We start from the raw sequence: 16,251 nt of genomic DNA on the forward strand, positions 1-16,251 counted from the left end.
TCAGGACCCACTGCCCTGCATGTCTTAGATGTGTTCTTGCTCCAACACACCTGATTCAAATTAATGAACTTCCTCATCAAGTTCTTTGCAGCCTGTTAATGAGCCATTCTTTAATTCAGGTGTGTTAAAGGAGGGTTACTTATAAAACATGCAGGGCAGCAGGTCCTGAGGACCTGGATTGAGAAACACTGCACAATGGCAACTCAGACACACACACACTGTCTCACCGCACACACACAGGTGACGCACCGTGTTGCTCATAACTCTCCCACATTCCTTTCTGTACATTAATAAATCAGAGTAAAACTATTAATCCTTGACAAAAAGAACTGAAATTTCTGCTTGACGAGAATATTTTCAGTGAAATGTATCTTGCCTCAATGTTTCTAGGTCGCAACATTTGCACACAGTAGTTACTTTGATTCATGTTCTTACAAAAGAATTTATAATGTTTTAACATATATTTCACATTATTACAATAAGCCAGTTTGAGCTAAAATACAAAAAAATATGCTATTTTTTTTACAATGTTGCTGTCACGCGTTTATGTTACAATGAAACTGTTATTTCCTGGTCGCCTTTGGGGTGCAGCATTGCTTGCTTGGGGTTAGAAATCAAAACTACATAATTAGGTATATTTATTTATTTATTTTTAAACCTTTGATGCTTAAAAACATTTGAGTTCACCCTTAACATGAAATTATTTCTACCATTAAAACCCTGTTTGTTGTGTTGCGAACATTTTTTAAAAAAAGATCACATAAACGGAGAGATGATAGAATTTTAATTTCTTTAGCCATCGTTGCAGACACTTGCACTGCTGCACCTGCAGCCAGAATAATTGTCTCTTTTGCAGTTAAATGCAGTAAAAGCTGACAAATGACTGACATGACATCTGGCTGCTGTTGTACAGCTGTGTGTTAAGTCTCTTCGTGTCTGTCTCTTTAATCCAGTGGGGATAATTCAGGGGCTAATATGATTTGAGTGTCGGCCATCAGACTGTTGCTGCCACAACAAGCACAAGGCAAATATTTAATAATTTGCTAAGCTGATTAAACAATTAACAAAGCAATTACTTCTCCCATCTAATGGCACTAAATTGTTGTTTCTGACAAAGGTGGTCCATCCGTTGGGCTGGATTCCCCTAATCAGCTGATTAGTGCTGGAAGGAATTACGTTTGTTTGTGTGCTTTTGCTGCTTTTAGTAAGAGAGCAGGGTTTGGGGGGGAAAACTGGATACACAGATGAAAAATCCTCTGTCAGAATGAGTGATCCTGGTCTTTTCACTGCTTTTGTGTTCTTTTAGCTGGTGAGCTAGTGTGCATTTCATGGTGTGTTTACTTTAAATGTGAGGTTGTGTGAGCATCTCTCTTTGTTTCCTTTAATTAAAACAATAATAACACGATCAACATGAAATAAAAATGAAAGCTGAAGGATTTCAAAGAAACTTTGAACCTGAAGGTAATCCTCTTAGTGCATGCTGAATGTCTGTGATGAACACACGCAGTCCCTGTCTTTCTTAACTTCATTTTCTCTTTTTTTCTTCTTTCTTTCTCACACACAAACATGTCTCCTACTAAAGTAAACAGATACACACATATGGGTTATTTTCAGGTTTGATTGGATTAGAAAGAGCGTCAACTTTATGTTTTTAGTTCAACGTCTTATAATCACAAGAAAAAGTAACACTAGTAACTGACTTAGTACCCCAGAAATATGCAACGTTCTATATTTACATTTCAACATCAAATAAACTGCCTTTTCTCCTCCCTTTCTTTTTTGCTGGTCAGGGCATGGCACTGGTGTTTGCCCCTCTGCGAGGTGAAACTTTAAAACTGTTTTCTCAGCTGGCCACACAGGCTGGACTGTACGTCTCTCAACACCAGCAGTATGATGCTCAGGTCTGGGATGTTCACTTAAAGGTAAGAAATGTGTCCAACAATAAAAAGACATTTAATAAACATGACTACCTCGGACTTAAATCTGATTTACTCTATTAGACAGTCTGTTATTTTCGTTTTTTGCTTCACTCTTTCCTACATGTACCTTAGCTCTGAACCTTAAAGACTCTAAAGTTAAACATACATGAGAGGAAAAGAAAAATAATAATAAAAAAAAATTAATGAGCTACAATTAAATAAGGTCTTATACCTCTGAGAGGCTAAAGGAAAAATTCATTTTCATTAGTTAAAGTTATGGCCGGAAAGAATTACCACAGATAACCTTTCCATAATTTACTCTGATGCTGTGCTCAGCACAGATATTTCAAGCTGGCTTGCTTAACAGTTTATTTTTAACTTGGGCTCATCGATTTTAATAGTTATTTGAGGAAATCTACTTCAAATATTACACTGGAGCTGTATCATAATCCGGTAAAATATCAATATTGTTTAATAAAAATATCAGCAATTTGCATTTTATTATAAGAACAAATTCCACTTTGTTCAGCTCAGTTATCTTGATGCTTGTCTCTTACACATGACTAAATAATTAGTGACAGAAGATGTCAGTTTGCTTGGTAAAGCTATTAACAGAAAAAAAGGATTGTGTCTGTGCAGTGTTGGTGTGTTCTTATGTGCCTTAGAAAATGACACAGTACATCTACTGGATATGCAAATCAGGTCTTTCTGTTACTTACTGCTTTCATTTGCAACTTGAACTGTCCATTAGACAGAATGCTTCAACAGAACGTATTGCGGGGTCAGGAAGGAGAGGACAGATTGGACTCTTGTATTTGTAAGCAGTCACTGGAAACTGTTGCCATGCTTCATTTAAGCCAGGGAAACTTTTTAAAATATACATGTTAGAAGAAATGCAAAATTAAATATCCTTTGATAACAAAGCAAATGTGCCCAGGCTGAGCCCCAGAGAACCTGTTCCGAAGTTAACACCTGAAAATCACAATAAAGAGTAAGTATCAGTGCAGGTAACTCCATTTTGTGCAAGCTTAGTGTTCAATAGATGTTTCTGCAGTAAAACGCTTGAACAAACTAAAGAAAAAGCACTGCTTGTGAGGATGGGTAAAAATGCAAACCATTATGCTGTCAGTGTAGATGACTGGTTTAGTCGAAACAGTATTGTAAGCAAACCCGTTTGGTCCTGAGATTTACCTGAGAAATTACTCTGGAACAGTTTCTATGAAGCCACAGCTTAATAATGTCTTAAAGTTTTCTTTATTGACTGTTTTTTTTGTTAATTGTAATCGAATGGAAATGAATTTTAATTAGTCTTTTTTTAGTGTTATCACCATGTTTTTGTTGGAAATATAAGGATTTTTTCTGATTGCCTTGTTTGGAATTCAAGTTTAGCTACCAAACTTTTCCTTCCTAAGTTAATCATAGCATACTGTAACAGTTACAGGGAGAAATCTCTGGTCTGCTTTCTGATCAAAATTATATTTGATAAATTCATCATAAAAATGATTCATATAAGCAGATTAAAGAAAGCAGGCACAGTCCAGGCTGTGTAAAGTGCACTGTTGCACTGTTTGATGTTTAAAGACACCAGAGCAAAGCACACTTTCTTAACTCGCCACCGCGATGATGAAGGAACGGAAGAAAAAAACAGGAGAAGGAAAGACAGAAAGCACATGAGAAGGCTGTGTTAAAAGAAGTGGTGTCCAGCTGTTAACTCCATTACACGCACAGTTATAGAAGAACAGGACAGCAAGAAGTGGACTAAATTGGTGCTCACCTGTTGTACGCTGGTGTGACAATTGGACAGACTGGACATTAGAGTGCCTGTTGAAGTGGCCCAAACCTCAGTGAAGCAAATCAAACTCTTTTTTTTGTGCTTTGCTATTCTTTCCTCGCCAACGTTAGTGGAACAATCACACACACATTCTACACTGAAGTGAGGCTGAAGCCTTTTAAAACTCATTTATGGAGGGGACTGACTTAAGACAGCTCAGAACATTTCTTTTGTTACAGTCCACATTGTAGATTGTAAAAGTGCAGCTCGTGTTACACTGCATGTTTTTTCTGTACAAAACTAAAACTATGTATATTATAAGTGACTTTAAGAGATGATACTTAAAGTTCAGGCAGAAAATGTCATTTCTAGCTGCTAGAGTTGACATAATACACTAACATAATTTCACTTTAAAGGTGTTTATGAAAATATTTATTTTGATGTGAGTGTATGATTCTATTCTGGATCAGAAAGAAAAGTCACTGTAAACTCTTTAAATCACTGAATTTGGTTTTTATTACATCCAGTTTACGTTATCACATTACCAACTCTGCAGGGATGGATAATAACAGTTAATGTGTTGTAACAAACAGGTCTTTATTTTCACATCACAGACACTAAATAATTAAAAAAAAAAACAAAAAAAAAAAACAACTCTTCTCTCACCTGACCTCCCATCTCCCCTGGGTAGGCTGGGTGGCTGTTCATCTCAAGCTTGGGTTCTCTACCAGAGTCCTGGGAGCTTGAGGGTCCTACGCAGTATCTTAGCAGTTCCTAGGACTTCACTCCTATGGATGGAGATGTCTGATGTTTCTCCACGTATCTGTTGGAGCCACTTCTCCAGTGTGAACCCTCAGACGCAGCCCCCAGTGCTCTGTTGACCACTGCTACTACTGGTGCCTTCACCTTCTAGGCTTTCTCCTCCAGCTCTTCCTTTAGTCCTTGGTATTTCTCCAGTTTCTCATGTTCCTTTTTCCTGACATTTCCATCGTTGGGGATGGCTACATCCATCACTACGGCTTTTCTTTGCTGCTTATCCATGATCACAATGTCCGGTTGGTTGGCCACCACCATTTAATCGGTCCAGTGTATTCCTTGCCAACCAGCATCCTGCACCCTGCTTTGAGGTGCTGGATTGTTTCAGGGGCCTTTTTGCACAGCTTGCACCTGGGGTCCTGCTTGGTGTGGTAGATCTAGACCTTGATTGCCCTGGTACTCAAGGCTTGCTCCTGTGCTGCTATGATTAGCTCCTCTGTGCTGTCCTTTAGGCCAGCCCTCTCTAGCTATTGGTAGGACTTGTTCATATCTGCCACTTCAGCTACCTGTCAGTGGTACATCTCATGCAAGGGTTTCTCCTCTCATGATGGTTCCTCCATTTCATTCGCCTCCAGGTTCCACTGCCTAAGGCATTCACTCAGTGCCCCCCCTCCCCCAACACACACACACATACATATGTATGTATATATATATATATATATATATATATATATATATAGTTGTACATTATTTATTTAACTTTTCTTATTTTCTTGTGTCAAAATCTTTTAAATTGTTACTAATAGTTAAAGCCGGCAGATTATTGCAGAAAGTTGAAAAGTACAGAAAAAGTTAATTAACAGACAGAAAGGAAAAGGTTGCTGTGATTAAAGTGGATGCTGCCATGTCTAAAGTTCTAAAGAGGTTCAACTTTGTTAGCAAAAGGTGTGAAGAGAATTGATTGGTCCTTAAGGCTGCAGACCACCGTCACTGAATATTTCTCATGGTTCAGCACCTCAACCGCTTGGGGAAATTGCCACTCAGATCTGTCTTAGTAATGAGAGTTTCTTTACTAGAGGGTGTACGCTGGGGAAATTGTAGTTCAGTCTATAATAATGTGGGGCACAAAAACCATCATCTAAAAGTTTCCTTTTTTTTTGCAGTGCGAGGGCCAGGCCATTTTGAAATTCACACATCCCTGTGTGTGACAAACACACACACTGTCACACATATTAGCAATACTCAATGAGGTCAGGTGGTGTGTGTGTGTGTGTGAATATCAGGACAAGTTTAAGTTCCCCCGTCCCCAACATCTGAAGCCGATTAAGTCTCCTTTGCTTATCTTCTGATGAACACTCTGAACCCCTGTTTATGTGTGCGTGTGTATTCAAGGTGCCTGACTGACCATTCTAGACCCTCAACACACACACACCACTAAGAAACAGGCTATATCACATTTAACACAGACCAGACATCACTCAGACAGTATATTGGCCAGACATTACACACGAACGCACATGATGATATCACAAGGGAAACATACACTACCTCTGTGCACACACATGCACATCCAAACGAGCAGCTGCTGCTCATTTGCACAACAGATTAGCTTTCTTTAGCTATATTTACTTTCAGCAGAAGGAACCAGAACAGAAGAAATGACACTAGGACACCCAACATGTACCCCCCCCCCTCCCCCCTCCCTCCCCTCTAAATCAAAGGAATTTCCACCAGCAGCAGAAGTAAAATGTTGAGGGTAAATTGGTAGAGGTATATTGAGTAGATTAAGTTGTTTTACATTTTTAAAATGTCCATCTATTAAAATGCCAGCTTTTAAGCAAATGCTTAAGATCATGCATATTATGTTTAGAAGTTGAATAGTTCCACCACACAGATGCTGCCCTAACACATTCAGGCTTTTCTTTTTTCTTTTTTTTTTTCATATTTTTGACAAAAATCTGTTCCATGTTGTGGAATGAGACTGAGCTGGACTGTCTTTAATAACACTTTAAGAGTATTAATTTAGGAGTATTGAAATATGTTTTGAATTTGTGTTGTGAATTCTTAATATTTGTAATTTATTTTAAGAAAGATAAAGCTGTTAATTTCATCATTGATTTCTACAATGCTTAAATAAATTGAGGCTTGTAGTTTATTACTTATAATACTGTATTTCATATAATCATATCTGTTAACCAAAATCTAATAATGAGTGAAAAGATTTGTGATTGGCATATCATGGCTTCCTGTTTGAGGTAATCTAAAAATAAGTACAGTACAAATCATTGAATGAAGTTGTTCTTGTTTTAGGTGGATTTTAACTTTCAGCAATAATACAAGTAGAGCATAATAACCTGCTTGTTGTTTCCAGGAAAGTCTTCTAAAGAATTCATTCTTATGTCTCATTAAAAAAATACCCTTCCTGTAAAACTACAGATATGTAATGTAAGCTGAACCTGGAAATTTATCTTTCAGAGTCATACAAGCCTACTGGTAACTTTTAATGTGCAGAATTTAACACTTGCTACAAAGTTCCTTTTGAACAGTGTGTGTGTGTGTGTGTGTGTGTGTTTTAATCATTTTTTAAAGAATGAAAAGTAAAGTGTCAGAATGTTGGAGACAAAATATTTAGCCTCTGTCAACATCATCACATTACCTACATTTTTTCTAAAAAAAAAAAAAAAAAAGCTCTCTAATGTTAGATGCCAGCAACTTCCTGGTAACATTTTTTTCATGGTGCAGTGAGGTTTCTTCCTTCGGTGGTTTCTAGCTTGGGTATTAAATGAGCAAAAACTAAACAAAACAGTGTAATAATCAATTTCATCTCAACAAAGTCCCCGAAATGTCCAGAGTGAAACATGTTTCTTACAGCTGTCTTCTCAGGCCTCAGTAACGTCCTGGTTTTAACAATTTCCCTAATAAGTTATTCAAAATGTTCACATTGTTAGCTTAAATTCTGTGACCATGCCTAAACAACTTGGCCACTTGAGATAAGTAAATTTCCCAAAAGGTGGATTCATCGTTACGTGGCAAATGTACGTAAACAGTTTTTTAGACTGTTTTCAAAGTTTTAATTACGAAACACAAACTTTACGTTACCCTTGCCTCTTAGCTGTAATTATATTATGTATAAAATTATTGTAAACTTCTATGATCTTGTCATCATGATCTCGTACCACAGAGTGATGTAACTCCAAATCCAAAGATGTCAAAATTTTAAAACAACATTATCATTTAATTATGGCTCCTCCATGTAGTTCAGATCCTGTTGCCCTTCCAGTCGCTGACAATCTTCTGGCTTTCCTCTTTGCGCTGCATTCGGCACGTCAGATGCCATTTTATTTGGAACAAAGATCCATCCTTAATGTTTGCGTGTGTGTGTGTGTGAGACGCACAAGCACTGTGTGTGTGTGTTTTTTTTAGCCATTTTCTAAAAACCTCCAGCTCACAGTTTTCCAAACACACATACACACACACACACTTTTATACTCTGACACAAACTCACTCAAGGGAGTGCTGACAGCAGGCAGGCAGGCCGATGTGCAGTGGTAGTGTGTCTTAAGAACTGTGTGTGCTTGTGTGTGTGTTAGATTGTGAGGTAAGGCGTGTGCTGGGACGGGCAGACAGGGCTAGCGCGTTATCCTCTTATCCCCACTGTTGTGGAATAGAGAGGCAAGCAGCTGGAGGGACTGCAAGCAGCCTGATAATGCCAGCACTATTTTCTAACCCGCCATCTTAATCTTGTTACTCAAATGGTTGTGAAGAGAGAGTCATGAATTTTAATTTTTCTCAAACACACACACACACGTGTGCTTATACATCCCCTGTCTCTCACATACATAAATAGTATCCCCACTGTGTCCCTGCGCTCAATCTCTTCCCTGCTGCCTTTTTTCTGTACCTGTTTTTCTTTGTTTTCTTTCCCCACTCAGCTGCCTAACTGCCCCTTTCTCTCATCCCCCTTTTCTCTAACCCATCTTCCTTCACCTTTCTTCACTATCACTCCCTCTGCTCTTCCATATCTTCCCATTTCCTACATCAGGACCCACTTCTCTATTTAGTCAAGCCTGTCCTTCTATCCCTTCCTCTGCTCATCTCTCCATCCATCCAATCCCTCATTCTCCGTTTCCTATAATCCTTCTGAGAGAGACCCCAGACATCCGGTTCATCCATCCATCCCTCCCTTGCCTCTGAGCCACCGCCTCCTTCTATTTCCACCTTGTCCACTTTTTTTCTACACAAGCAGAGCAACGAAGAAAGAAAAAATGAAGAGGGGAGGGAAATGGAGAGGCAGAGGCTGGGGTGAAGGTGGTAATAAAATAAATGACTTGCACTTTGGAAAGTGTGAAAAAAAAGAGAGAGGAAAGGTTGTGGGGGTGGTGGGTGGCGGGTCGGGTTGAGAGCCGATTTAGCCAGCCACCCATGAAGCTGATTAGGCAGCCTGCGATCAGGAGGAACAGCTTTGCTTGTTAAACTTTTCACCTCTACAGGCTCTCAACCCCTGCTGTGTTAGCCCCCCCCCCTTCTTCTCTATCCCTCCTTCTTTATCCCTCCATCACTTCTTCTATCGCTTCCTTCCTTCTGCCTGGTGGATTTTGAATGTGAATGCTGGCTGTGGTCCCCATAGTAGGCTTAGCACGGGGGCAGGCAGCTGCCCCTCCACGCCCAGCCACCCCCTGGGTCGTCTGCTCTTGCTGTCTTTACCATCCTCTCTCTCCCTCTTGCCATTTCTCTCCCTCTTTCCGTGGAGGTCAGAGGTTCAATCATTGGCCGGTGCCTGGAGGGATGGCTACAGAAAGATAATGCACATAAAGAGCACTGGGAGACACAGGGAGGGGCTAAATTAAGAGGGGCAGAGCAGCAGTTCATATTAAAAGAAAACAATACTGAAATTAGGAAAAAAAAGAAAAAGATGGAGCAAAGTTAGAGTTTCACACTTTAATGGTAAAGTGTGGCAGGGACATGTGATGAGACATGAGAGAGGTGTCTCAATGGAGAATGTTAACCTCAGGCAGCCATTTAAACCACACGCACCCCTGTTTACTTGGAGTTATGACATTATGGACTTTATGCAAAATGAATGGTCAAGACTACTGTTTCCTTTGCTTTCACCTCTGCATGCATGTACTAGTTTTTACCTGCTTTTGTATGTGCATGTGCAAAATTTGGGATTTTAAACCCAATTTAAAGTCTTATGTAATTTTACAGACTTTTTTATATTTCTAAACTATAGTTATGTGTTATGCTAGCTTTCTCATGTTATTGGGTCCCTTATTGGGTTATTACACTTTAAAATTCAAGCACAAAATACTGAGTACCTTCCTTATTCCCAGACGTATAAACTTACAATTCAAAGTTGGAAGGTAGATGGTGGTGTTCACAGGTTTAAACCTTGTGCAACTTAGTTTGATTTCATTATTATGCTGTGTGGGCACTTTGCATTTTATGTCGTGTTAAGATAATTTTTTCTTGGTTTGTTTTAATTTTTTTTCTCACTTACTGTTTAATAAGGTTTAGTCAACACCTAAGTAATTGGGGTTTGGGAAAAATGGTTTTGTTGTAAAATACTGGCTGTAAAAAGCACAGAGTCGCTCTATATATACTCGACTTGTGAATCTGACATTTTCCAATAGCTGCTTTAATACATATAAACTAAGCTTTGTAATATCACCAGAGGATGGTGATATACTAGTTGTTGTAATTAAGTAGAAGAAGTAGTTGTTCCAAAAGGAAACAAACCTTGAGGGGGAAACACTGCAGTGTACGTCCACATGAGGAAAATGGAGAAAGCTCTTCATCCAGAATGACCTTAATTTCTAGAAATATCTGGCATATTTTATCTGGAATAACACAGTGAGTCATGTCACTTTAACCTTTACTAGGTCATATGTTATAAAAATTTGTGGCTTCTTTGAAATAAGTATGAAGCATCTCAAGGGAGCAGTTTAGCTTTTTTAGGTAATAGTGGGAGGTTTACTTTTTACCCTTTACCTTTCCTTATTGACATATTCTGGATACAAATCGTAAACTGCAATGGAAACCAAACAGTAGCAGAAATGAACGTAAGTTGCGCAATGAGTGTTATATTGCCAGATTATGTAATATACTGCATATTTCTTATGTCACAGCTTCATACAAAGAATATTCCAGAGGGTGGATGCATGAAGTTAAATTAATTTCTAGATGGTTATTATCTCACACCTTTGCTACATCACAACTACTCCTCAAAGCTTGCAGAGAACTATGGTGGAGTGGTTGCTCTTAGTGACAAATATTGGGTGATATGTATCTCAGCTCTGATGCAAAGAGAAACCCTGTATCTCAAAGACTCCACTAGTTTGATAAAAATAAAGTATTTGAACCTCGTAGGAATGATAATGGAACAGGTCACATTGACATGAATATAATTAGTTAAACATAATGAATATTTTTGTTTACATGGTATTGAAAATAAAAATGTCAGCTAGATGAAAAATAATTGCAGGGATGATAAATTCACAGAGTTTTAGTTCTGAGCTAAACCAACAGTTTGATGGTGTCAATGTTTGCCTCCTCAAGGTAAATTTATAACATCTTATTCAATTCAATTTCTGTGTTTGTGTTATAAACTTGTGCAACACGCAGACAACTAATGATAGATGTTTTAATGCTTGAAAAACTTAATAAGCTGCAACTGGCAACATCATTTTCACAAGTGCCCCAAACAGCCTAATTTATGGGAAACACAGCACACAGTCATCATTTGAGTTACAGGGTAAGTAGGTTTGGGTCATTTGCATACCACTTACATGCTGCTGACGTAAGTGGATTTTGAGGTCAGTCTCAGTTTCTGTTTGTTGTGAAGAGTACTTTTCACACAGTTCTCACCACATACTCTTTTACACACACACACACACACACACACACACACACACACACACACACACACACACACACACACACACACACACACACACACACACACACACACAAACAAACACACACAGACAATCACTTTCCCTCACATAAGCAGCCCCACTAAACTCACTTTCCTAAGCCCCTGATCATTTGGCCGGACTCTAAGCGAGCTGATTAGCTGGTGCATGCCCAAACTGCAAAGTCTGTTTTAAAGGGCACTGAGTGGGCATCTCATGGGCACCTCACAAAGCTGTGAGAGTGTGTTTTCTGTATGCAGGAGTATTCATATTACAACCTAAACAACAATTATTTGAATGATAATGTAATCATTAAAAATATTTTCAACCCCAATGCCAAATTATTTAGTTTCCAGTAGCATCAAAAGTTAGGTGGATAGAAATGTGATAGATCGTAGGAAAAATCTAAATTCTTTATCAAGTGTTTGTCTTAGCCCTGATGTGGATGTTACTGTACTGCAATTTGGATTTTTATGGTAGCCGAGAAACCATCACTGTCCATGTGTGTAAAAATTGTAAAATGTGTTTTTGGGATGGTGATTTTGGTTCTTTCCACTGCCATATATATGATCCATATATTAAAAAAGGATGATTTTTTTGTAATAAATTTTGACTCTGTTGGTGGTACAGCATTAGGAATCCTTAACTGCTGATGAAACTGTAAAATAAACATTTGCCAAATTAAGATATAGTACAAGGATGTCTGTGGTGATAAGTGAAATCATTGCTCTTGTTTTGTGCTTTTCTAGATGTTGAGAGAAGGGAAGCAATCATACGATGAGAACATCCACTATCCTCTCCTCATCACCTTGACCAAAGGACCTCAACCTGTCAGCCACCCCTAGTAAACCAAAACAAGTGAGCCCTCAGTGGTAAACAAGCAGTGGGGTATACTTTGAGCTTCTATATTTTGAAAAAAAAAATCTACCGTTTCACAAAGGTTGCTCAGTTCATCAGCTTTTTAACCAGTTAACCAGGAATATGAACCAAATTGCCAAACATTTAGCCAGGTAACCAATCTGATTTCTGATAGATATTCAATTAACTAACATAGCTGTTCATTAGCTGCTCATCCAGTTATTACTAAAGCCAACAAACCTATTAGTTGTTCATCTAGTTGTTCAATAAGTCTGTCACATATTAATTTCCCACCTGTGTCAGTTAGTCAGTTTCCTCTTAACCGGTCACTGTTAGCCCATGCCACTGTGTTTCTGGCCTCAACATGGAAGCCAGCTTTAATTCACTGACTGTCACAGAGTCTGAAGCGGCCCACGGTTTCCTCTGTATCCACATTTAATTTCTTTTTATGCAACCTTTCATCCCAGTCAGAGGTCAATACTAAGAATTTAATTTTTCCTCTACTCACAACAGTGCATTTACACATTAAGACATTCAGACTAAAGAGAAAATGTTGCTTTCCAGGAGCTACAGATTGCATATTACACAGTGTTGTTGTAGTGGGCACACGTAGTCCCCCGCTACATCACAATGAAATTGATTTTACTATACTGTATTGTAATATAAATTTACGTTGAACAAGTGATCGATTTTAATTCTTCAGTTACATCGGCTTAAATTCTGTTTTTAGTTATAGTTTTTTCCCCAGCTGATTAATTTCCTGAACTGGGGTGTCTATGTCAGTGTCAGATCCATTGTGTAAGCTGTTAGGATTTCAAAGTGAATCATCTGATTTTCAACAATCAGATCCTGCAGCAACAGCTGCAAAATGTCTTAACCTGCAGGAGAAGTGAGAAAAATCTTAGAAACTAGACTTACAGAGCATTTATTGACCCAATACTGTGGAATCGATAAAAAAAAGGGTGATTTACTGTAATAAATTTTGTCTTGGTGTGTTTGTAAAGTGTATGTCATTACTGGTTGTGTGTAAACAATGAAATATCAGACATTTTTAAACATGCTGATCAACTGTGTCTTTGCTTGTGAATGTCACAGATCCAAGTATGTAAAGCAACTGATTGATTACAGCTGCTTTGTTCTGCTATTTGTTGCTGTTCAGAAAGTATAAATATGAAGTTGAGAAAGAGTTATGCTAGTCAAGTTTGAGGTAACTGCTGCTGAGACAAACATACATGACTGCCAATTCATGGAAAACACATGAATACCCAGGGTTTCAAATCCAATTTGAAAAGGAACTGATGTTGCTACATATGGTGTTTATCTGTATCTGTGTAATATCGGAATGTCGTCATTGCCTCAAAAACATTTGCTTCTTCAGTTTACTTTATCAAACATGCTACTTTTATTACTTTTCCAGCTAACTAACTGTTCTCAGGTCTTTGATACGTTCACTTGTTTCCTCTTGCTTTATTTTTTTTATTTTTATTTTTTTTAATCTAGTTGTACCTGGAGTGAGTAACAAGATTCCCTATTACACTGTGATTCATTGCGCAGAAGCCAAGCAGCTATGCAGTATTTCCCAGTGGTTTCTGTTTACATTTCTCATGGTAAATATAATCTATCTTCAGAAATATGAATGTAACTACACAGAAAAGAAGATTAAACCAGTTATAGACGCGTTTTGAGGATTTAAAGGGTTGACGATTTATTTACTTTTTAAAACTTATTTGTAATGTGATTTGCTTTTTGTGATATATGTGGGTTCATATATAAATACCCTCCCCACTGTGAGTGTACACTGGTATGTACTGTGACATCACCAGCGCCAACACTAAAGTAATTTTATAACACTTTGGCGCCCAGCATCACCGTTTACACTGACATCCACGTAATGTTGCTGCTTGATGCAAAATCACTGCCTTAGTGGCCACTCTCAGTCTGCTGTGATGTCACATGATCACACGATGATGCATCACTTATGTCATTATAAGATTAACTTAAATCTTCTCTATGTGACAACTGTTGACTGCCAAGGAACCTTTGACAGTCGGCACTACACAGTGACCATCATGTGGTCTTTATCTGGCTTCGCCAGCTAATATGAATATTAGTAAGAAATCCAACGACAGGAGCAGAATCTGTGCTGCAGCTGATGTGACATGTCACAGCTAAGTTGTAATTTTGTTTATAATAACAAAATTCATTTGCAGAATATTACCTCATCTTTAGAAGAAAAAAAGCATTTATTTTTCCTTTTAAAATTTTTAATTAAAAGCAGAAATCTAAGAAAATTTTGAAATTTGGATGAATTTGAAGCCTTTTTTAAAAAAAAAAAAAAAAAAGGTTAATGAAGATTAAGTATGTGAGGCCAGATGCATAAATCTATTTTATTTTATTTTCTTGAACCCCCCCACCCCCCCCACCACCACCACTACCACCACCACCACCACTATAAAGTTTTAACATTGTTTCAATTGAGTTTTCTGTTTATAAATCCCATTTGTAATGAAATTATCATTTCACACAAATAATTTTTCACATTAATTTTCAGCCATGAATAAATGTCAACTTTCCCTTAATCAGCCTTTTATAAAAACTTTTGTATAAACCACAAATAAGTGGAGTTTACATTTAAGAATATATATAAAAATTTAGGACAAATCGATGTGATGACGATAAAAACCGTTTTGGTCTGAAGAGTGCACATGCAACACACATTCTTCACATGTTTCCTTCATCAGTTTGTTTTTGTGCACGCTTCATTTATGCATCTGGCTCAAGTGTTTATGTTTTAAAGTCCCTTTACACCTTTAATAATTCTTTTGTTAAAAGCTTGCAATGACATGACAACAAAATCACAAATGTGTAGGTATTTAATACTTCAGTTTATCTGGAATTGGTGTGACATGGCCTCATGGTTTATTTTTTATTTTATTTTTCTGTTTTACTGTAATAAAATGGGATTGGATGTTAATGTCTGTGGACTGATGGATTATTAAAATAAAATTTGAATAAATAAAAATATTTTTGTCTTTAATAAATGTTGGCATCTTTTCTTTGTTCAGTTGAAAACTAAAATATTTTTTTTCAATTTTAATTTTTCAGTATTTCAAAAGAAGACATTTAATCTTGTTGCTGTACAAGTGTTGAAATATCTGTGATGTTTAGGCACAGAAAACATACTTGTGAACGGTGGCTGTGTTCAATTTAAGAACAATGAATAAATCCAGCATTTCACAGATATAATAAAGTTTTCCTCAGACCAGATCATCTGTGGCCTGTGTTTCAAACACAATGACCTCCTATGGGCTAAGCTGGTTCCAGACAAGGTAACACACACAGATACATGCACACTTGTGCATACACACATACACACATATCAAGCCCAGTCAACTGTCTACCCCTCCACAGGAAGAAAAGAGAGAGGGATAAAGGAGGGAGGGAAGGAAGGCAGTACACAGCAACTAATCCTGCAGGCTCACTCTTCTGTTTATCTGTCAGAAGAAGGGAGGGAGAGTTCGTGGAAGGAGGGGGAATCAGTGAGGCCTCCTGATCTGTCTTTTGATATTTTAAAGAGGTCTGTTCTCTCCTCCCCAACATTCTGCTGGAGAGGCAGAGAGAAGAGATAGAAAAAGCTACAGAAAGAGGAAAAGGGGAAAGACAAAGACTGAAAAAAAGACTAGAGGGCTGAGGAGAATAAGGAGGAGCAAAATAGAAATGGTACGAGACACACTGAATGGATGGAAGGAAAGGCAAAGAGAGGCAGCTGGAAATGAGGGGAAACTAGATCGAAACAGCGGGGAAAAGCTTCAGCCGTGAAATAAAAGTAGCTCACTGAGAGACAGAGATTGACTGGCCAAGTGAGTGATCGAACAGAGAAAAAGAGAGTGCTCCTAGCTCGACACAAGGGCCCCATTAACTTGACCACTTGCCCTTTGCACACAAAGGCAGGGCCAGCCCACTGCCCCTCCCACCCAATTATCTACGATTAGGCTCAGTGCACTGTGTCAAGATGGAGAGGGGAGAAAGGCGA

General features: G+C 38.1%; 1 protein-coding gene across 2 annotated transcripts in view; it reads left to right on the forward strand.

The window, feature by feature from the left end:
- camkmt (calmodulin-lysine N-methyltransferase) overlaps positions 1-15,204 on the forward strand; it is a 121,882-nt gene extending 106,678 nt beyond the window's left edge. For both annotated transcript variants that reach the window (XM_042011094.1, XM_042011095.1), the window contains exons 10-11: positions 1,791-1,922; positions 12,110-15,204. In XM_042011094.1, the coding sequence (XP_041867028.1) occupies positions 1,791-1,922; positions 12,110-12,205 (228 nt within the window). In that variant the 3' untranslated portion in view covers positions 12,206-15,204. The remainder of the gene's footprint in view (positions 1-1,790; positions 1,923-12,109) is intronic.
- The last annotated feature ends 1,047 nt before the right edge of the window (positions 15,205-16,251 follow it).

The sequence above is a fragment of the Melanotaenia boesemani genome, chromosome 16, assembly GCF_017639745.1.
Source record: "Melanotaenia boesemani isolate fMelBoe1 chromosome 16, fMelBoe1.pri, whole genome shotgun sequence".
NCBI classification, from domain to species: Eukaryota; Metazoa; Chordata; class Actinopteri; order Atheriniformes; family Melanotaeniidae; genus Melanotaenia; species Melanotaenia boesemani.